The sequence below is a fragment of the Eriocheir sinensis genome, chromosome 43 (genome assembly GCF_024679095.1).
Source record: "Eriocheir sinensis breed Jianghai 21 chromosome 43, ASM2467909v1, whole genome shotgun sequence".
Taxonomy (NCBI): domain Eukaryota; kingdom Metazoa; phylum Arthropoda; class Malacostraca; order Decapoda; family Varunidae; genus Eriocheir; species Eriocheir sinensis.
Window position 1 is genome coordinate 8,058,706 of NC_066551.1, and position 23,187 is coordinate 8,081,892.

A 23,187-nucleotide genomic window follows, 5' to 3' on the forward strand; every position below is an offset into this window, starting at 1 on the left:
AGAAGAGAGAAGAAGAAGAAAGATGGGAAGGAAAGCAAAACACGGAGAAAGAGAAGGATAATCTGCTTCTACATTCTCACTCAAGGAAAGAGAGAAAGTGGAAAGCCTGATCAAACCGAGTTACTTACCAGAAAGAGGAAAAGCGAAGGAACAGACGGAAATGAAGGGAAGCGAAGTGGCACACAGCGAACGGATATGAGTCTCAACAAATCAACTTAGTGAAGGAATGGAGGCAGGATGCAAAGGGAAAAGAAGAAAGGAACGAAAGCGAAACTAAGGAGGAAATACAGAGGGAAAAGTAAATATGGAAAAAGAAAGGAAGATGACAAAACAAGCAAAGAGTAGACGGTAGAAATGATAGAGGAAATAAAAGTAGGTGGAGGAGAGAATGGAAGATGTTAAAACAGGCAAAGAGTAGACAGAGGAAGCGAGATATGAAGGAAACAAGAAAGAAAGGAGAAAGAAAGTACGTAAGGAAGGAAGTTAAGGAAGAATGAGAAGAAAAAAAGGCTAAAAAACTGACTGAAGTAACAAAGTATGAAGAAACAAAAGGAGGAAATAAAGGAGAAAGAGTGACGTTACGAAAGCAGGCAAAGAATAGACAAAAGAAACGAAATACGAAGGAAAAAAACAAAGAAAAGAAAGGAGAAAAGGAAACAATGAATAAAGGAAACAAGCTATACAGGAAGGCAAGGGAGGAACATGACCTCGACCCGCGTCTCGCCAACCCACTCACCAAGACAGTGATGACGAGCTTGCCGCTGTTGGATTCGGGGCTGGTGACCACGTACTGCAGGCCGAAGGAGAGGTGACCCTGGGCTTCTCCCCCCACAGGACTGCCCACGCCGCTGCCCACGCTGTCCCCCACGCTGCTCTGAAACACAAGAGGCCACAAGTTAGTCCAGAGGCAGGCCAAAAAGATCGTTGTTGGAGGAAAGGAAAGGTGGTCGGTCGGTCACGTTGATAATATATACAGGATGAGGAAGGAAGGGACGGTAAGGAAAGGGAGGGGAGGGGAGGGGGACGGGATGGGACGTGACTTAAGTGATGGGAAGGAAGAGGTAGGAACGGAAAGGGAAAGGGAAGGGGAAACAAGAGAGCTGGGAAGGAAAGAGGTGGAATGGGAGAAGAAGGGAAGGGAAGGGAGAGCTGGGAACGAAAACGAAAAGGGAAGTGAATTTAAGAGATGGAAAGGTAATGGGTAGGGTGGGAGGAAGGGAAAGTAAGAGATGGGAAGGAAAAGGTGGTAAGAAATGGTAAGTAGATAGGAAGGGAGAAGAAGGAAAAGGATAGAAAGAGAAAGGAAAGGACGAGAGAGGAAGTTTAGGGAAGGGAAGGAAAGGATGGGAAAATAAGGTAAAGAGGGAGGGAAGGTAATGGAAGGAAAGAAAAGAAAAGGAAAGGAAAGGAAAGGAAACAAAAGGAAAGGAAAGGAAAGGAAAGGAAAGGAAAGGAAACAAAAGGAGAGGAAAGGAAAGGAAAGGAAACAAAAGGAGAGGAAAGGAAAGGAAAGGAAACAAAAGGAAAGGAAAGCAAAGGAAACAAAAAAAAGGGAGAGGAAAGGAATGGAATGGGAGGGAAGGAAAGCGAACAGAAGAAAGGCAAGGGAAGGAAAGGAAGGGGAATGGAGAGAAGGATTGGGGGGGGGGGGATATATCATGGGGTCACCCTGGACTAATCTAATCGTGTCGAGGCGGTGAGCGCTACGACCTAAGGAAATTGGTCTAAGGGCGTATGTAACCTGTCTGTGGCTGACCCGTACCCTTTGTTGCGTGCTTATGAGTGTATGACGTCACGCCGTGTAATTATAATCTCTCTCTCTCTCTCTCTCATTATAACCGGAGTCAATTAAGTACACGTTGAAAAGGAGTCATGATCATCGTTAGCCTCACACAAGATGGACGGATTTAGAAGCAACAACAACAGTGGGTGAATGAACAGCAGCATCAGCCTCCTTACACACCTTAATTACGACGCCCAGCCAGGTACAAAGACGTCCCACCTGCTGGCACTCCCTCCCTCTATCCCCTCCCTTCCTCTCTTTCTCCCTCCTCCTCTCCTTTCCTCCCTTTCCTCTTATTACCGGCTTGCAATTTTCATTAGCGTGTCAAAACCTTAATATAGTATCCAAGACAAATTAACGATCAAAGCACTTAATACACGAGCTGGAATAGTTAACAGGGAAGTCAGTCATTTATAAAAGTAGTTTCAGTCTTATCAAATACGATCAAAATAACAAACGAGATCTATTAACTTTATGAAGAGTCCCAAACCTTACAGAAATACATCAGCAGTAAACTTGGAAACATAAAGCACAAATAATCCTACAAACACGATCAGCACCCTTAAAAATGTTCCGAGGCCATCCGGAAAAACAACAACTACCTTATAATAACTATCTATTGCCTTTAAATACGATTCCAAACATCACACACACAACAATCCACATCAACATTACGTAAACGAATCATAACGTTACAATGATCGTCCCATCGTTGTCGCTACCCGTGGAAATTCACACAACGACTACGAAAGCCTTGTCGAATGTGTGTGATTGGAAGACGAAAGGTTTATGAATATGGCACTTAACCCTCTACCCGAAGCCTTCCATGCCCGCCCCTCCCAACACTGATGCTCTTTTTTATCTCTTTCCCTAGTGATGGCCCTCTCTTAGCGGACACCGGAAAGCCTCAGCACCTCAGCACCCCGCGACCCGAAGCATGACATCAACGAGTGCGTGCGTGCAGCGTGAGGGGTAGAATTTGATCCCAATTAAGAAGCGGAGCGCGTGACTGCGAAAGGAATCCAAACCCGAATAAACTCTTGCCAAATACCTTAATCAGATGGAAAACAGAAGTAATAATGATGTGTCTGGATATATATAGACTGAGTGGCACAGATGAGAGTATAAAAAGGTTAAACAGGAGGATTACGAAGGAAGTGAATAAAAATGAAGGTGACAAAGAGAAGATCAAGAGGAAAAGAAGTGATAAAGGAGATGAGAGGAAGAGAGGATCAAGAGGAGCCGAATAAAGAGGAGATGACAGGAAGACGATAAAGAGGGAAGAGGATAAAAAGATGACAAAATAAGAGGATCAAGAGGAAAAGGAGTAAAAAGGAGAAGACAGGAAGAGAATCAAAAGGAAAATGAATAAAAAGATGACAGAAAGATGAAGAGGAAAACTGCTAAAAAGGAAATGACAGAAAGAGAATGAAGAGAAACAGGAATAAAATAACGAGAGGAAGAGAATTAAGAGGAATAGGAATAAAAAGGAGGCAACAGGATGAGGGTTAAGAGGGAGAGGAAGAAAAGGAAAACAAGATGGACAGAAAGATGAAGAGGAAAAACTGCTAAAAAGGAAATGACAGAAAGAGAATGAAGATAAACAGGAATAAAAATAATGACAGGAAGAGAATTAAGAGGAACAGGAATAAAAAGGAGGAGACAGGATGAGGGTTTAGAGGGAGAAGAAGAAAAAGAAGACAAGATGGACAGAAAGATGAAGAATGAACAGACAGGAATAAAAAATAATGACAGGAAGAGAATCAAGAAGTAAAGGAATAAAAAGGAGGCGACAGGATGAAGGTTAAGAGGGAGAGGAAGAAAAGAAGACAAGATGGAGATTACGACAAGACAACCGCTGAGGCACGTTCATTACCGCCGCCCACAGGTGTTCAGGTGCAGGTAAGGCGTCGTTATGATGAAGGTTAACTAATTATCGACAAATTCTCCTTTCACTTTTTTGTTCTCTCTCCCTGCCTTCCTTCCTTCCTTCGCATTCCTTCCCTTCCCTTCTTTTATTCTGTCTATCCTTCTGCTTTTTCTTTCCTCATTATCCTCCTCATTCGTCCTAGTTTGTTTGAGCCTCCTTGTTTTATTTTATTTATCTTTCTTTCTTTCTTTCTGTCTGTCTGTCTGTCTGTCTGTCTGTCTGTCTGTCTGTCTGTCTGTCTGTCTTTCTTTCTTTCTCCCTTCCTTCTTTCTTTCTTTCTTTCTTTCTTTCTTTCTTTCTTCCTTCCTTTCTGCTTACCTTCCCCTCAGTCTTTCCTCCTGCTACTTTCTCCGTTTCTTTCTCTTATTTCTTCCTCCTGATCCTCTCTTTCTTCTTACTCTTCTTTTTCCCTCTTTCTTTCCTCTTGCTCCTCTTTCTTCTTACCCTTCCCTCTCCCGCTTTCTTTCCTACTATATCTCTCTTTATCTTTATCCATTTTTTTCCCCTCCTTTTTTTCTGTTTTTCCTTCCCTTCCTCCATACCCTTCCCTTTCCCTCTTTCTTTCTTCCTGTTCCTCTCTTTATTCTCATCATTTCCTTTCCCTCCATCTCTTTCCCTGTCTTCCTCCATACCCTTTCCTTTCTCTCCCTGTTTCAGTCACCTTCTCTCTCCCTCCTTATATCCTTTATCTTTCCTTCGTCAGACCGGCTGTAACTTCCTTCCCTTCCCCTTCCCTTCCTTTCCCTTCCTTCTTTCCTCCCTTTCCTCCTTCCTTCTTTCCTCCCACCCTCTTTTCCTCCCTTCCATTTCCTTCCTTTCCCTACCCTTCCTTTCCCTTCCCCTCCTTCCCGCCCTCTCTCCCTCCTTCCCTCCCGTTCCTTCGTCCTTTATCGTATTAGTGTCACCTGAAGCCTTTGATTGGGCGACGGCAATTACAGGCGTCAGGTGAAGGTAATAATAATGGTCGCGGTAGTGGTGGTGGTGGTGGTGATGGAGGTGGTGATGATGGAGGTGATGGAAATGGAGCGGATAGTGTGGAAAAGGTTCTGGTGATGGTGGTGGAGGATTGGATATTGTGGTGGAGGTTCTGGCGGTGGTGGTGGTAGAGGAGTAAATGGAGGTGGTGGAGGAGGCAATGGAGGTGTTGGTGGTGGAAGTGGAGTAAATAGTTCTGTGGTGAGGGAAGCAAAAGTTAGTGAGTGAGTGAGTGAGTGAGTGTGAGTGAGTGAGTGTGAGTGAGTGAGTGAGTGAGTGACCATGACCGTGGAAAGTGAATGAAGGGGAAAGTGGCTGAGAGGTGAGGGGAGATGCTAATGGAAAGAGGGGAGGAGGAGGGAGGAAGGAAAGGAGGAAGGAGAGGGAGGGAGAGGGGGAGGAGGAGAGAAGGATGGGGGCGGGGAAGGCTAGCTAACCTGATTGTTGGGAAACCTTGTTATGGAAATATGGCGGCGTTTCGCGAGGTGATGGTGGTGGTGGTGGTGGTGGTGGTGGTGTGTGACAGAGAAAAAAAAAGATACGAGAATGCTACACCACCTGAGAATAAAGACCTATCCACCTTTAACACACACACACACACACACACACACACACACACACACACACACACACACACTCTCTCTCTCTCTCCCCCTCGCTTTTGCTTGCTCTCCCTCGAATAAAAGATTTAAAAAGAGGAAAAATTGGAGGCTTTTTCTCAACCTTTTCCATCTGGCTTTTTTTCAGGAAGGAGTGGTCAGTCAGGGATTTTTTGACTCTCGTTCTTTCTCTTTTAATTTACTCCTTCCCTCCGGCCTCCCTTCCCTTTTGCCCGCAGCGTTGGCAATTTACTGCAACAAAAGGCGAGCTGTTCCTTTGACCTATATGCTTTCTATACACACACACGCATACCTCACGTCTCTCTATCTCTCAACAATAGAATACATGTTTGTTTCCTTCACTCTCTACAAGCTGCTAAGATACTATATACACAATCCTTACCTATCTCTATTTTTCATTATATACTCTTTTTCAACATTACTTTACATATATATTTCCTTCACTCGCTGTCTAAATTCTTCTATTCTCAAAGGTGAACACAACAAGCTGCTAAGATATCATATACACAAACCTTATCTCTCTCTATTTTTCATTATATATTCTTCCTAAGCACTCTAACACATTTATTTCCTTCACTCGCTGTCTAAACTCTTCTATTCTCAAAGGTAAACACAACAAACTACTAAGATACTATATACACAAACCTTATCTGCTCTATTTTTCATAACATATTCTTCCTAAGCACTCAAACACATTTATTTCCTTCACTCGCTACCTAAAGTCTCCTCTTCTCAAAGTTAAACACAACAAACTACAAGATACTCCTTTGCAATTTTCCTTCCAGTCTTCTGTCCAAAACACACACACACACATACTTTATCTATCTTAATCTCTCTCATTATTTATTCTCTCTTAAGCACTACTCTACATATTTACTTCCTTCGCTCTCTGTCTAAACTCTCCTCCTCTCAAAGTTAAACGTAACAAACTCCCGGATTCACTCTTTTGAAACTTTTACTTCGACTCTATTGTCAGACTTTTCTGGGCAAGAGTTTGAGAGGTAGCCACTTCAGGTACCTCGCTCCCCTCCCCTCACGCTACGGACGCCCTTCAGACTCCCTCCACATAGCTAACGTTCGCTGCATATATTTTGTGCATGGATTTCTAGTTTTTCTTTTACTGGTTTGTTCAATTCACTTTCTTCTTTCTTTTACCTTTCCATGCTTTTTTCTTTCCATCCCTTCTCCTCTTCCCCGTTCTCTTCGGTTTCTATACCTTCCTTCCCTTCTTCCCTTTCCCCTCATCTTCCATCCTTTACCTTTTTTCCTTTCCTTTCCTTCTCCTCTTCCTCCTATTCACTTTTTTCTCCTTGTCTCAACTTCATTGTGTGTACTTTCCCTTCCCTTCTCCTCCCCTTTTCTCTCCGTTTCCCTTCACTTAACTTCACTATTTATACTTTCCCTTTTAATTCCATTTTTCCTCTCCTCTTCCTTTCTCCATACTTTTCTTCCCTTCTCCGCCCGTTTCCCTGTTCGTCCTTTCCCTTAACTTCCTGATCTGTACTTTCCCTTCTCCTCTATATCCTCCCCATTCCTCTTTTACCTTGCATTATCTTCTCTTTCTTTTTCTTCTCTATTCCTCTTCCCCTTCCCTTCTAACTTCATTTCCTATGTTTTCCCTTTCCGTTTAGGCCATTTCCGTTGAACACAAATCATTATCTTCACACACATCGCTCTCTCATTTATCTTTCAATTCCTTCTCCTTTACCTACTCCACTTATTCCCTATCGTTATCTCACTCACTTCAATTTTTTTTCTCTCTCGCAATCAATCAATCAATGGCCAGCTGCCCTCACACGCCTCCTCTTCAGCAAACACTAAATACACGAGAGACACTTCAGGAGCTTTTATTCCAAGCCTCTTCATCACGATCCTCTTTTCAACTCCGCCAATCACATCTCCGGCGCGAAGTGAAGTGTGATGCGCTTACTCGTCGACTTAAACTGCGGCGGAGGGACTTGACTACATTATGGCAAAAAGGGAAAAAGAAGAGACAAAGGACTTCCAATTTACACGTTCGGTTATTTTTTCTCTTTCCCTTTCTCTCTCATATACATCAAACAGCTCTTCTCGCATATTTGCATCGTAAGTAAACTGTATTACGGCTGGACGTGAGCTTAAAATAGATGGATAAGAAGGAAGAGGAGGAGGAGGTGGAATAGAAGGAGGAGGATGAAGAGGAAAAGGATGAAGAGGAGGCATATCAGCGCACCATCACCACTCACTCACCCATTCACTCATTTCTACGGGGTAACAATGTATCCCACCCCTGCCACCAGTTTAATGTTAGTTATATAAGATGAACCACTCACACTCTCATTCCCTCAATTCTACGGGCGGAACAAGGCAAACGCCACCACCTTTCACTCTTTCATTTATTCCACGAGGTCACAAAACATTATTCACCATCCACCTTTACCCTTTCACTTATTTCAACGGGGTAACAAAAAAAATATCCCACCGCTGCCACCATTTATGTTAGCTTTATTAGATCGACCACTCACTCAGGTATTCACTCAACTCCACGGGGTAATAAAACAGTCCATCATCCACCCTTCACCCTTTCACTCACTTCAACGGGGTCGCAAAACATTATTTACCTTCTAGCTTTACCTTTTCACTCATTTCCACGGGATAACAAAGCACAACACCAACGACCCTTCACCCTTTCACTCCTTTCGCGGGGTCACAAAACCTAACCTAACCTTTCCACGGGGTCACAAAACCTAACCTAATCAAACCTTTCCACGGGGTCACAAAACTTAACCTAACATAACCTAACATAACCTTCCCACGGGGTCACAAAACTTAACCTAACCTAACCTAACCTAACTTAACCTTTCCATGGGGTCACAAAACAGCACCATAAAACACTTACCCTGCAGGAGTTGGTGGGCGAGGTCCTGCCGGAGTACTCGGACATGGAGGAGTAGGTGGAGTCCCGCTTGGAGGAGAGGGAGCCGAGGAGGGTGTTGGACTCCTGTGTGCCGTGCTGGGGACTAATGTGGCTTTGCTTGGTGTAGGTCGGGGCGCTGTTCGTCCTGGGGAGAGAATGGGAAAATAAAATCTGTGAGTAAAGGATATGAGTGATGGATGTGGGTAAGGAACGTGACATAGGTAGATAGATATTGAAGTAGATAGATAGATGGATAGATAGATAGATAAATGGTGTAGGTGGGGGTTTTGTTCGCCCTGGGGAGAGAATGGGAATATAAAATCTGTGAGTAAAGGATATGAGTGATGGATGTGGGTAAGGAACGTGACATAGGTAGATAGATATTGAAGTAGATAGATAAGATGGATAGATAGATATATAAATGGTGTAGGTGGGGGTGTTCGTCCTGGGGAAAGAAGAGTAAAGAAAATCTGTGAGTAAAGGATATGAGTGAGGGATGTGGGTAAGGAACGTGACATGGGTAGATAGATATTAAAGTAGATAGATAGATGGATGGATAGATAAATGGTGTAGGTGGAGGTGTTGTTCGTCCTGGGGGGAGAGAAAGAGGGGGAGGGGAGAATAAGCGGATGGGTGAGTACAGGAAATGAGTAAAGGATGTAGGTAAGAAATGTGATAGATAGATAGATATAGATAGATAGATAGATAGATAGAGATAGAGAGAGAGAGAGAGAGAGAGAGAGAGAGAGAGAGAGAGAGAGAGAGAGAGAGAGAGAGAGAGAGAGAGAGAGATGAATAGCCCTACAAGAGGAATAGCAATAAAACTCACTTGTCTGATCTCTCTCTCTATTCAGACTTTATGACGCTAATCCTCCTCCTCCCCCTCCTCCCCCTCCTAACCCCTTCCCTCTTCTTCCCTCACTTCCCCTCTCCTCCTCTTCCTCATATTTCCTTCCATTCCCATCCCTTCCCTTTCCTTCTCTTCCCTTCACTTCCCTTCCCTTTTTTTCTTGTTCTGTCCTGTCCTTCTCTTCCCTTCCCTTCCCTTCCCTTCCCTTTCCTTGCCTTCCCCTTTCTTCTTCTCCCTTTCCTTTCCTTTCCTTCCCATCCCATCCCATCCCTTTCCATCCCATCCCATCCCATCCCTTTCCTTTCCTTTCTTTCCTTTCCTTCTCTTCTGTTCTCTTCTGTTCTGTTCTGTTCTCTTCCTTTCCCTTCCCTTCCTTCTCTTCTCTTCTCTTCTCTTCTCTTCTCTTCTCTTCTCTTGCCTTCCCTTCCCTTCCTTTCCCTTCCCTTCTCTTCCTTTCCCTTCCTATCCCCGCCCTTCCCTTCTCTTTCCTTCATTATCTTCACATTTCCGTTACCTCCTTATCTTGCTGATGTTGCATACACAAATATCAGTTCCTCACACATTTCTTTTGCTCTATTTTATCCTTACTGCCTTTTCCTTTACTTACCACACGGCTCCCCTCCTTTATTCCTTCCCTCTGCTTCCCATTCTTGTCTGCATTCCTCCTCTATCCATTCTATTTATCTTCCCATTCTCCTCTTCTTTATTGTATCCTCCTCTCAATTTATCTTCCATTCCTTGCTTCCTTATTTACGCACCTTCATCTATCGTTTCTATCGTCCTTTATTCCTTTCCTCTGCGCCCTCCTCTTATTTCTTACGTATATTCCTCCCATAACCATTCTTCCCTCTTGCCAATCTTCTTTCCTCTCTTTGATCCTTCCTCTTCATTTCCTCTATATCATCCTCCTCCTCCTCCTCCCCTACAATGCCCGAGGTCACCTGATAACACTCTCAGCGGTTGACAAAAGCAATCTGGTCTAGACGGATACGCAGCTTTGTGAGGAGGAGGAGGAGGAGGAGGAGGGGGGGTAGTTGGCTATACGTTTCGATGTCCTTTCCTAAAACCACCAAGATATTTTTGGGCTGGAAATGCTCTTGGACGCGGGATGAGCGGCGAAGCTTGACGGGGATCACCTCGCCTCAACAGCTGCTCTCGGGGTGGGGGTGGGGGGAGAGCCTCGAGTAAGATGACCTAACACGCTACTGATTATATGTCTTATATCCGTGACCATGAGGCGGGGCAGGGCGGGGTGGGAGGCTAATGGGTCTGATTTGGATGACCTCTGACTCAACAAAGACATAGGCAAGAATTGGATTATCAGTGGAGTGGTGGATGAATGAAACAGCCTTGGTAGTTAAAGTGAGTGGCAGTGCGGTAGATACACCCAAGATAAGGTTAGGGAAATTCATGGATAGTGAGGTTAGGTGGGGTTAGGTTTACAAGACCCCATCGGCCTCTTACTGACTTCTTATGTTCTTATGTTTTTAATCTTCTTTCCTACCTCTCCGTATTCCTCAGCCTTCTTTCTATGTCGATCTCCCAACAACCTTCTTTCTACTTTCCCTTCTCCTTCCTTTCCTACCTGTAAATATTTAATCCTCCTCCTCCTCCTCCTCCTCCTCCTCTTCCTCTTCTTCTTTCTACCTTCCCATCTCCTTCCTTTCCTACCTGTAACTACTCGTATAATCCTCCTCCTCCTCCTCCTCGTTTTCTACCTTCCAATCTCCTTCCTTTTCTACCTGTAAATATTTAATCCTCCTCCTCCTCCTCCTCTTCCTCCTCCTCTTCTTTCTCCCTTCCCATCTCCTTCCTTCCCTACCTGTAACTATTTATTCCTCCTCCTCCTCCTCCTCTTTGACCTCGCTATCCCCTTTACTGTTCTTACATCTCTCCACTGTTCTCCGTTCTCTGTTTCCCTGTTTGTCTTCTCTATACCTTTGTTCTTCCTTCCTTCGTGTTCAATTCAAACTCCTCAGCATCTCTCCACCTTCCTGCTATTCCTCTCATTCCCCTTCACTCAGTCTTTTTCTCCTTCTTTCTTATTTCTCCCCACCGACCTTCAACTTTATTTACCTTCCTCTCTCGTTCCCTCTTTCGTCTTTTTCCCTGCTCATTTTCTTTTCCCTTCCTTCCATTCATATATTTTCCCTCTCCCTGATTCTGACCTTCACCCTCTTTCTCTTTTTTATTCTCTCTCTCTCTCTCTCTCTCTCTCTCACGCTTCTTTGATCTCATTTTTTCCACGGGGTTTTATTTTTTTCCTTTTTTTTTTCTCAGCGCCGGGGAATTCCCTCTTCTAATCCCAGACTACTCTTGATGTTCATTTTTGCCGCTGTTTGTATCTATTTTTTTTTTATTATACTTCTCATTTCGTCTGCCTTTGTTCCCCCCCCCCCCCTCCTCCCCCCTTGTCCTAATATACTACCTTTGTGGTCTTTTATTTTTTTTTTCGAGTTTGTTTTGTTTTTCATTCTTTAAAGTTTCTTAATTCTTTTTACTTTTGTTTCTCTCTCTTTCTCAGACTATTTTTTTTATATTTATTTTTTCAACTGCATGACGCACACAAAAGTTTACTCGATATACACACTCAGAAGATATATTACTCTCTCTCTCTCTCTCTCTCTCTCTCTCTCTCTCTCTCTCTCTCTCTTATTCACTTAGCCATAGATGCCCAGGCTTTCTGAGGGAGGGAGAAGTGTAGAGAGGAAGGAATGAGAGGTGAGGGAAGGAGAGGAAAGGACAGGGATGGGAAAGAGAGGATAAGAGAGAGGACGGTGGGAGAGGAAGAAAGGATAAGAAAGAGAAGGGTGGGAGGAAGGGAGGAAGATAAGATATGGAAATGAAAGAAGAAGAAAAGAAGGAAAGGAAAGAAGGGACGAATGAACGGACGAAAAAAGGAGGGAAAGAAGGAGGGAAAGAAAAAAGAAGGAAAAGAGAAATGAATGAATGAATGAATGAAGGAAGGAAGATAAGATAGGGAAAAGAAAAAAAAAGAAAAAAGGAAAGGAAAGGAAAGGAAAGAAGGAACGAATGAACGGACGAAGAAAGGAGGGAAGGAAGGAGGGAAAAAAGAAAGGAGGGAAGGAAGGAAGGACGAAAGAAAGGAAAGAAGGTGAAATAAGATGAAGTAAGAATTGAGAAAGTTAAATGAGAGCTGAGAGGAGGAATGGAAGGAAGAAACGAGAAGAGAGGGAGGGAAGAAGAGAAAATAAGGACAAGAAAGCAGAAGAAAGGAAGAAACACAGGAAGGGAGGAGGAGTGAAAGAAGAGGAAATGCGAACGGAAAGAAGTAAAGGAGGGAAAAAGAAAACATTGGTAAAAAGTAAAGAAAAAGGAAGAAAGAATGAAGGAAGGAAGGAAAGAAACGTGGAAGAAGAGGAAATACGAAAGGGGAAAAGAAGGAAAAGGAGAAGATCGGTAAGAAGCGAACAAGGAAAAAGAAACAAGGAAGGAAGGAAGGAGGCGTCAAAGAAGAGAAAGACAAGAATGGAGAGAAGCAAAAGAAAGGGACAGGAGATTGATAAAATAAAAGGAAAAAAATAAACGAAATAAGGAAGGAAACGTAAGAGGAAATAAGAAAGAAAGGAAAGAAGAAAGAATGAAGGAATAAAGGCATAAGAACGGAGATCAGAAGAGGCGATAAAAAGATTGGTGACAAGTAAACATGGAGGAAAAGACAGGGGGTAGGGGGAGGGGAAAGGGGGGGGGGTGGAGGGGAGGAGGGGAAAAGAAAGGAGGAGAGGCGAAATGAGGACTCCTGTTGCTAAGGCGATGAAGGGAACCACTGGGGAGAAAAACCTTGCCATTCATATATTGCGGTGTGTGTATTCCTCTCTCTCTCTAAAAACACATAAACAGAATAAAAGAGAATGAAAACAAGAATGAAAAAAAAGAAGAAGAATATAATAGAAGAACAAGAACAAGAAAAAGAAGAACAAGTACATCACGAACATATACAAAAAAAGATAGAAAAAAAGAAGCAACAAAAAGGACAAAAATAAGCAAGAAATTAATCAAAATATGAGCACAAAGGATCTGGAAGAGGAGGAGGAGGAGGAGGAGGAGGAGGAGGAGGAGGACAGTAACACACATAACAATAACACATAACAACCTCCACACACACACACACCTATACTTCTCCCTCAATACTCCTTCCCTCAACACCCCCCACCCTCAACAACCCATACATCCACCCACACCCACACACATCCACCCATACTTCCACATACCACTACCCCTCCTTCCCACTCTCATACACACACACCCATTCCCGCCCTCTCTTCCCCCCCACTCCCCCACCACACCCCCGAACACTCACTGGAAGGGCAGCTCCGGTAGGTTGGCGACCTGGCGGGACGGAGATTGCTGGGCGAGAGGCGGCAGGCATAGGGTCGGGGCAGCGCCGGGTACCACAAGGCTCATGCGCTCCTTCTGACGTCTCCTTCGTTCCTCCTCTGTGTGGCAAAAGAAAACGGGATGAAGAATTGTACCGAAGGGAGATGAGAAAGAGAAGGAGGAGGAGGACAAGGGAGTAAGGGACTGTGAGTAGGGCAGAGGAAAGAATGGAAGAAAATATTAAGTTGTGATAGAGGAGTAACTGAGGAAGGAAGACAAGAAGGAAGACGGCAAGGGAGGGAGGGACTGTGAGGAGAATGGCCGGGAAAGGAAAGATAGAGGGAAGAAAAGACAAATTGTGATGAAAGGATGGATGAAAGGAAGAAGAAAAGCAGAAGGAAGATGACAAAGGAGGGATGGACTGAGAACACCCACGGAAGGAAAGGAGAGAAGGGAGGAAAAGACAGATGAAAGGTAGATGAAAGGAGGAAGAGGGGAAGGAAAACAAAAGGACGAGGGAGGGATGAATTGAGATGAGAATGGCCGGAGAAAGGAAAAGGAGAAAAGGGAGGTTAAGACAAAAGTGATTAAGGGAAGAAAAGAAGGAAAAGGAGGACAAGGGAAGGATGAACTGAGACAAAAATAGGCGGGGAAGGAAAGGAAAAAAATGGAGGTATAGCTGCGATGAAGAGAAGATACGAAGAGAGGAAAAGAAAGAGAAAGAGGAGGACATGAGAGAAAAGGACAGAGAGAGGAACAGCCAACGAAGAAAATAAAAGAAAGAAAAACCTGTGATAGCGTGAAGGAACGGAGAGAGAAAGAAGGAAATGGGACAACGCGCTTCAGGGACGAATGGAATAAAAGAAAAAAGCTGTGATGGAGGAGGAGAAAGGAGAGGAAGAAACAGGGAGGAATGAAAGGAAAACGAGAGTAATCAATTGAAGGAAAACAGGCGGGGGAGGAAATGAAGAAAAGGCGAGGGTGGACAGCTGAAGACTTGAAAAGAGGAAGAAAACAAGTAAATGACGACACCCAACTTTACCGAGCAAATAGAGAAGACAAAGTTTAAACGAGGCTAATAGAAGACAGTGAATGGAGCGAAAATTGACTAAAAAAGGAGGAGGAAGAGGAAAATAGAGATAAAAGAATGAAAGAAAGAATGGATGACAAGGAAAGGAAAGGAAGTAGGAAGAGAAGGAGGAAGAGGAAGATAGAAAGAGAAAGAATGAAAGAAAGAATGAATGACAAGGAAAGGAAGGAAAGTAGGAAGAGAAGGATAGAAAGAGAAAGAATGAAGAAAGAATGAACGATGAAGAAAGGAAGAAAGGCAGGAAAGTAGGAAGAGAAGGAGGGAGTGAACGATAGAAAGAAAAAGAATGAAAGAAAGAATGAACGATGAAGAAAGGAAGAAAGAAAGGAAAGTAGGGAGAGAAGGAGGGAGGATGGACGAAAGGAAAAAAAGGAAGAAAAATAAAAACCGTAAAATATTAGTAAATGAGTGAATCAGTAAAGAAATAAAGGAGAAAAACAGAAAAATAGGAAATCAAAACAAGAGAAAGAGTGGAAAGAAAGAAGGAAGCAGAGAAGAAACGAATGGAGGAAGGAAGAAATTGGTAAAAAAAAAAGACGAATGGAAAAACAAAAACAAAAGAGGAAATGGAGGAAGGTAATGAAATGAAATAACAAGAAAAAAAAGAAGGAAGGAGCGAAACGGAAACAGAAAACATAGAAAACAATAACACTTCTGACAGAGCTAGAGACAAAAAATGTAAAAATGGCTGAGTCTGTCCTCGTGATAAATCTGGAACATTAAGAAAACGACGCGACAAAAATACGACACTAAAATTTAAAAGGGCAAAGATGGAAAAGAAAGAAAGAAATAGACGTAGAAAAGAAAAAGAATAAAACACAGAAATAAAAGAAAAACATACAAAAAAAAGATATTACAGAGCGGAAAAAGTGAAAGGGAGAAGACAGAAAAGAAAAAAAAGAAATAGACGTAGAAAAGAAAAAGAATAAAACACAGAAATAAAAGAAAAACATACAAAAAAAAGAAATTAGAGAGCGAAAAAAGTGAAAGGGAGAAGATAGAAAAGGAAAAAAAAGAAATAGACGTAGAAAAGAAAAAGAATAAAACACAGAAATAAAAGAAAAACATACAGAAAAAAAGAAATTACAGAGCGAGAAAAGTGAAAGGGAGAAGATAGAAAAGAAAAAAAAGAAATAGACGTAGAAAAGAAAAAAGAAATAGAAGACAAAAATAAATAAAAAAACATACCAATACAAAAAAAAAGACAAAACAGTAAACCAGAGTGACGGCCAAATCAACAGACAAACACGACCACATCAACAGACAAATGGAAAGACAAACAGACAGACAGACATACATATAGACAGACTGAGAGAGAGAGAGAGAGAGAGAGAGAGAGAGAGAGAGAGAGAGAGAGAGAGAGAGAGAGAGAGAGAGAGAGAGAGAGAGAGAGAGAGAGAGAGAGAATTTCAAGTCATCAGTAGCTAAATCGGTCTCGTTACCAGAGAGGAGAGAAGAGAGAAGAGAGGAAAGGGGAGTAGGAGAGAAAATATAAGAAATGATGAGAGATGTGAGAAGAGAAGAGGCGTAAAGAGAAGAGGAAAAAGAGGAGAGGAGAGGTGGAGAGGAGAGAAAAATATAGAGATGAGGTAAGAAGGAATTATATAAGGAGAATAGAGAAGATGGGAAGAGGCGGAGATATAAAAAAGGGAAAGGAGAGGAGCAGAGAAGAGAGAAGAAGAGAAGATGAGAGGATAAGAGAGAGGAAAGGAGAGGAGAGAAGAAGAGAGAAAGAAAGGAGAGGAGAAGAGAGAAGAGGAAAGGAGAGGAAAGAGAAGAGGAAAGGCGACAGAAGATAAGATAAAAAGAGGAGAGGAAATGAAAAGATAATTATAAAGACTCTTGCAGACAGATAGAGATTGCCTGACAGACAGACAGACAGACAGACAGACAGACCAACATAGAACTAACAGACAGACAGACAGACAGACAAACTAACATAAAACTAACAGATAGACAGACAGACAGACAGACTAACATAAAACTAACAGATAGACAGAAAGACAGACAGACAGACAGACTAACATAGAACTAACAGATAGACAGACAGACAGACAGACAGACAGACTAACAGACAGACAGAGAGAAAGACAGACAGACATGAAAGGGGAAAGGAATTTTCTATTTGCCTTGGCACTTTCATCTTTATATATAATCTCTCTCTCTCTCTCTCTCCTGCAGGCTATCTTTCGCCCTTCAAGGTTAATCTCTCTCTCTCTCTCTCGTTTTTTTTCGTTTTTCTTTTTTTTTCTTCTTTTTTTTGCCTCCTCTACGGTCCTCTTTATTCTGAAGGTCTTTCTTCTCGCTTTTTCGTCCGCTCAAATCTTCCTCTTCAGTTACCTTCTCGTCCTCTTCTCTCTTCTCCTCTTACCCGTCCTTCTCTTTGCTCCTCTTCTCTTCTCTTCTCCTCTCCTCTCCTCTCCTCTCTTCTTTACTCCTATTCTTTCGTGTCTTCCAATATTTTCATCCCATTCTCTCTCTTCTCTTCTTACATGCTCTTCTCTCCTCCTCTCTATTATTTACTCTCCTCTTCTCTCCTCTCTTCTTCACTTTTCCTTCGTGTCTTTCAATATTTTCATCCCATTCTCTCTCTTCTCTTTGTTCCTCTTATCTCCTCCTCTCTATTAATAACCCTCCTACTCTCCTCTCCTTTCCTCTCTCTTCTTCTTCACTTCTATTCCTTCGTGTCTTACAATATTTTCGTCCCCTTCCCTCTTCTCTTCTTACTTGCTCTTTTCTTTGCTCCTCTTCTCCCCTCCTCTCTATTATCTGCTCTCCTACTCTCCTCTCCTCTCCTCTCTCTTCTTCACTCCTTTTCGTTCGCGTCTTCCAGTGTTTTTTATCGCCGTGTCATTCCTCACTCTGATCCGAGACTTGATCCTCGTTTTCTTTTTTTCACTTCGTCATCAATTTCGTTTTATCTCCCTAGGTGGTACTGTTCCAAAGTTTCCAAGGTCTCTCTCTCTCTCTCTCTCTCTCTCTCTTATGGTTCCTCATCCTCATCTTCCTCTTCCTCCTCCTCCTTCTCTTCCTCTTCCTCCTCCTCTTCTTATTCCTCCTCCTCCAGAACTGTTCTTTCAGACGACGAAGATTTAGTTTCGTCTTCAAGCAATTTCACGCCCACACACACACACACACACACACACACACACACACACACACACACACACACACACACACACACACACACGGCAAAAATAGCTCTCTTCAAATTACTGAATAATCTAATTGCTCCTTCCTCTTTCTTCTCTCCTCCTCCTCCTCCTCCTCCTAGCCAATCACAGACGAGCATACCAAAGACGTCAGCGAAAAGGAGCGTCACTGAATACACACACACACACACACACACACACACACACACACACACACACATCTAATAAGGCTTTCGTAGAGGTTGTGGGTACTTTCTTTGGTTGTTTCATGAGCCTAATGGTAGTTCGACAAGGCTTCTGCACTACGAGTAAGAATGTGAAAAAAAACACGCACAAGAACCTGACTAATCTCCTTTGTGGGATTTGGATTATTGGTTGTGAGAGCTGAAAGCTTCTAAGGATGGGCCCGGGACTGCGAGGAGGAAGGAGCGGCTGATTGGAGTGATGGGAAAATGATGGTCTAATAAGTGGTGTGTTCAGCTTCAAGGAGGAACGAGGGATGAAGGCGAGGACGATGGAAAAAGATGTAAAAGAAGCCAACATGGGCAGCGAAAAACAAGAGAAAAATATAACCCTTTTGACAGATTTACAGAAAAATATAAAAAAGGGTTAGTCTGTCCTTGTGATATATCTGGAACATAAAGAAAACGACGCGGCAAAAATAATAAGTGAGAATACGAAGGAGTGAGCTTGGAGGAGGAAGATGTCATGTTATTTATTTAAGAGGAGGAGGAGGAGGAGGAGGAGGAAGAGAAGGATTAAGTGAACTGTATTATCAGCCTGGCGGAGGAACGAAAGACGAAGAATGATGAAGAAACCAAGATCAGAAGGAAAAATATATGAACTTAAGAATTTAGCTTGCAGGAAAGAAATGTTATGAGGAAGGAAATGTTATGATACTTAAGATAATATTACGAGGTGTTTTTCAGCGTCAGGGAAGAGAAGGCGGATGTAAAAGAGCCCAAGAACAGAAGGAAAAATAAATGAACGTAAAAAAACAACTCGGAAAAAGGCAATGTAATGATGTTTAAGATGATTATACGAAGTGGGTTTCCAGCGTCACGAAGAACGATGGGGATGTTAACGAAGCCAAGGACAAAAAAAAACACACTAATGAGTATATTCGTAAGAAGTAAATGTGCAAGAAGAAAATAAAACGTGCCTTAGAAGATGAAAATAATTATGTGAAGTTAATTTTCTAGTACCATAAAAAAAGGGAAGGACAAACATGATCACGGAGGAAAAATATGACTAAGAAATATACATAAAAATGATAAACACACAAATAAGTAATCAAGAGGAAGAGGAAATTGAAGTGACGAGAGAAGAAAAACAGGCAGGTAAAATATCATAAAAATCTAACGATGAAATATTTGCAGCCGATGAGACGAAGAGGATGAAAGGAAACGAAGGTAATTAAAATACGCGCAAAATATGAAAACGTAGAAGGAAAACAGGCAAGTAAAAAGGAAAAGAAAAACAGGCAAGCAGAAAAGTAAAATAAAAAAAATTAAAAGGTAAAAAAATAGGAAAAAAGTAAAAAAAGTAAAAGAAAAAGTAGGAAAAAGTAAAAAAGAAAAAAAGGAAAGTAAAAGAAAAAGAAAAAACAGACAAGTAAAAAAGTAAAACGAAAACAAGGATAAGAAAATAGGAAAAAGTAGAAAAAAGGAAAGTAAAAAAGTAAAAAAGAAAAAAAATCCAATAAAAACGTAGAAAAAAACAGGCAAGCAAAATGTCATAAGAGGTAAATATGAGAGGATGAAAGGAAATGAAAGCTAATGGAAAAAACACGCAAAAATATGATTACGTGGGAAGGATCGCGTAATATGAGAGGTCGTGAAAACAGCGACGAACTGAAGGGGAAAAAAAAATATGTATCAGCTACGAAAATCAAATAAATGCCGAGCGGGGATTAAAAATATTGGACTTCATGAAAATAAATAAAAGTGAATGAGTGGATAGTCGCTTATTGGAATGCTTTCGATTAACGTGTACGAGAGATGATGAAAAAATATATATAAAAAGAGTAAAGGAAAATAAGATCGAGCTAGGAAAAAGGAAAACAGAAAAGATGAAAAGGGGAGAAAAAACGAAAATGACTGAATATGAAAAAGAAAAGTGAATATGAAAAAGACAAAAAAGGAAAGCAGATGAATAACAAATAGAAAAGAATAAATAAAGAGCAAGAAAGAAGATAAATTGAAAATAAAATAATGAGCAGAGTAAAGAAAAAAAAACAACGAATGCGCGGAATATAAACAGAAAAGAAAAACAGATAAGAAAAAAAAGGATAGTGAAAGAATAAATAATGGAAAAAAAAGAAATAATGAACATGAGAGAAAGAAGATACAACAGAAAAGATAAAAAACAAGTAGAGAAAAAAAAACCTGACGACATATAGAAAAAGAAAAGAAAAACGGGTAAGATAAAGAAAAAGAATAGCGGAAGAATAAGAAAATAGAAAAAAATACAGAGCACGAAAGAAAATAAATCGAAAAAAATGAAAAAAAGTTGAGAAAAGAGAAAAATACGAACATGACGGAATAGAAAAAGAAAAGAAAGACAAGACAAAGAAAAAAAATGTAAAAAAATGATGGAAAAAAATATAAAAAGAAAATGACAGATAATAATACAAAGAAAAAACGAGTGAAAGAAAAGAAAAACAAATAAAACAACGAGAACGACGGAAAATCAAACTATGAAAAAAAACGAGAAAAGAAAACGAAAAACAAGAAAATAAGTGAAAGATTTTAAAATATATAAAGATCCCAGATTACTGACAAAGGATAAAAATGAAAACAGAAAAATACCGCTAATGGTGAAAAAATATAAGAAAAATTTTACTGAGCCATAATGAGCTGACACACGAGAAGACAATGATGACTAATTAAAGAAAAAAAAAAGAAAAAAAATCCACTCACGAAGCTACACACACACACGCACACACACACACAAAAAAAAAAACAAAAAAAAAACGAGTGAAGGAAAAAGTTAATAACGAAACATACACAATAAAAAAGATGGTAAAAAAACGTATATCGCAAAAAAAAAAGAAAAAAAAAGAGAAAGGTTAATAACTCGGCGCACACACACACACACACACACACACACACACACACACACACACACACACACACACACACACGGTTTATTAAATCCACTTTTCTTCGAACCTTATAGACAGAATGAGTTGCACAACCCACCCACACGAGGCGCTAAGTGACTCCATCAGGGCCGCCCACACACACACACACACACACACACACACACACACACAGACAGACCTCCTCCCCCACACCTGCTACACACCTTCTCTTCTTCCCCCAACATACATCATTCTCCTCCCCATGCATACACCTCTCCCTTACCCCCTACATACCTTCTCCCTCTTTCCTTACAAACCTCCACCCCCTACACACATCGTCCCCCTTACAAGCTTTCTCCATTTGCACTCTCCCCAACTACCTCTTCCCACTATCCCCCCCCTATCTCCTTCCCCTCTCCTCTCCCCTTAAACACCTCCTCCCATTTCTCCCATCACCCCTACATATCTCCCTATCACCCCCACACATCTCTCCCTTCACCCGCCAGTTTCCGGCAAAAAGAAATTCAATATTTACACAATAGACGTAACACACACACACACACACACACACACACACACACACACATCACCATTTTCCTGTCAAGCTAAATTTGGCATCTATTCTTAAGCATATTGGGAGGAGGAGGAGGAGGAGGAGGATTAGGAGGAGGGAGAGAAAGATGTGGGTGAGCTTGAATAAAGAAAGGTGAAAGGGATTGAAAACATGGGAGAGAGAGAGAGAGAGAGAGAGAGAGAGAGAGAGAGAGAGAGAGAGAGAGAGAGAGAGAGAGAGAGAGAGAGAGAGAGAGAGAGAGAGAGAGAGAGAGAGAGAGAGAGAGAGAGAGAGAGAGAGAGAGAGAGAGAGAGAGAGAGAGAGAGAGAGAGAGAGAGATGGGTGTTTGTAGTTCAACTCTCCCTCCTTTTCTTTCTTATTTAATGCCATTTTTCCTCCCTTTCCTCCTCCTCCTCCTTCGGTTAGTGGTAGCATTAATGGTAGTTCTCTCCTCTTTCCTACAAATTTCCATACAGTTTTTCCATGCTGCTTGGTTCTTTTTCCTTTCGTACCACGTTTGGGTAGAGGGATGGGGGGTGGGGAGGAGCCTTCGCCTTTGCTGTCCTTTATGTTCCACCTTTGATTAGATAGTTAGTGTACCTTGTCACAAACAGCCACGTAAGGACTATCAGGTCTGCTGTTGTTTGTTGTTCCTTTGTGTTCCCCACCCCTTACCAGTCACCTTCCCTCAAGACCCTAACATTCATTCCATTCCTTCCACTCCTCATCCCTCACATTTTCTCATTCCACCCTTCCGTCATCCGTTCTTTCCTCTCTTCATCCTTCGCAGTTTCCCATTTCGTCGTAACACCAATCATTTTAATTAACGTTTCTGATGACACCTCCTTTGACGTTACTCCTTCCCTTCCCTCGCTTCACCTGATTTTTATTTCCATCCTTACCTCTTACATCCCTAACTCTTTACCTGTATCACAACAACAGGGTATCACGTAAGCTCGCAAGCCGGACACAAAATATCAGACACAAAATACTATACAATCTTTTCAAATATATTCCTTACTTCACTTTTTCTTATCTATGTCTTTCCTGTTCTCATTCCACGTTTTTCATATTCTTCAACTTCCCATTCTTCCCGTCCTCTCTTTTCCTTCTTATATATAATGGTTGGCGTTCCTACAGAAGCTAAGACATCTGAGGAAACTACACAGAATATCAAAAGAAAAAAATACTGTAATCATAACATACACGAAAGCCATGTTAAAACGCGTTCTCATAAGCGTGTTTCCGTTTATGGTACAGAGGCTTTGTCAAACTACACCAGGGCCATGAAACTACCCATAAAAATACCCATAACATCTTCGAAAGCCTTGTTGAATGTCTGTGCTTGGGAACTAAAATGTTTAAGAATATTACCCTGTGGTTGAACGTGTTCTCATAACTGTCTTTTAACGTTTATGGTACAGAGGCTTTGTCAAACTACCACCGGAAACATGAAAATACCCATAACATCTCCGAAAGCCTTGTTGAATGTCTGTGCTTGGGAACTAAAATGTTTAAGAATATGTCCCTTTGGTTAAACGTTCTCTCATAACTGTCTTTTAACGTTTATGGTACAGAGGCTTCGTTAAACTTCCACCAGGACCATGAAACTACCCATGAAAATATCCATAACATCTTCGAAAGCCTTGTTGAATGCCTGTGCTTGGGAGGCGAAATGTTTGAGAATATGTCCCTGTGGTTCAACGTGCTTTCATAACCATTTTTTCCCGTTTATGGTAAAGAGGCTTCGTTAAACTTCCACCAGGACCATGAAACTACCCATGAAAATACCCAAAACATCTTCGAAAGCCTTGTTGAAAATATGTGTTTGGGAGACGAAATGTTTAACAGGATATTACGTTACTCTAATCTTATTTCCTAAGTATGTCTCTTTGTCTATTTTCCTCTATGTCAC

General features: G+C 41.6%; 1 protein-coding gene across 2 annotated transcripts in view; it reads right to left on the reverse strand.

Moving 5' to 3' along the window:
- The window catches only part of LOC127010428 (synaptotagmin-1-like), a 79,596-nt gene that overhangs the window by 16,538 nt on the left and 39,871 nt on the right, over positions 1 to 23,187 (reverse strand). For both annotated transcript variants that reach the window (XM_050884520.1, XM_050884521.1), the window contains exons 4-6: positions 13,376 to 13,511; positions 8,187 to 8,349; positions 737 to 874 (exon numbers count right to left, since the gene is read on the reverse strand). In XM_050884520.1, coding sequence (XP_050740477.1) covers positions 737 to 874; positions 8,187 to 8,349; positions 13,376 to 13,511 — 437 coding nt within the window. The remainder of the gene's footprint in view (positions 1 to 736; positions 875 to 8,186; positions 8,350 to 13,375; positions 13,512 to 23,187) is intronic.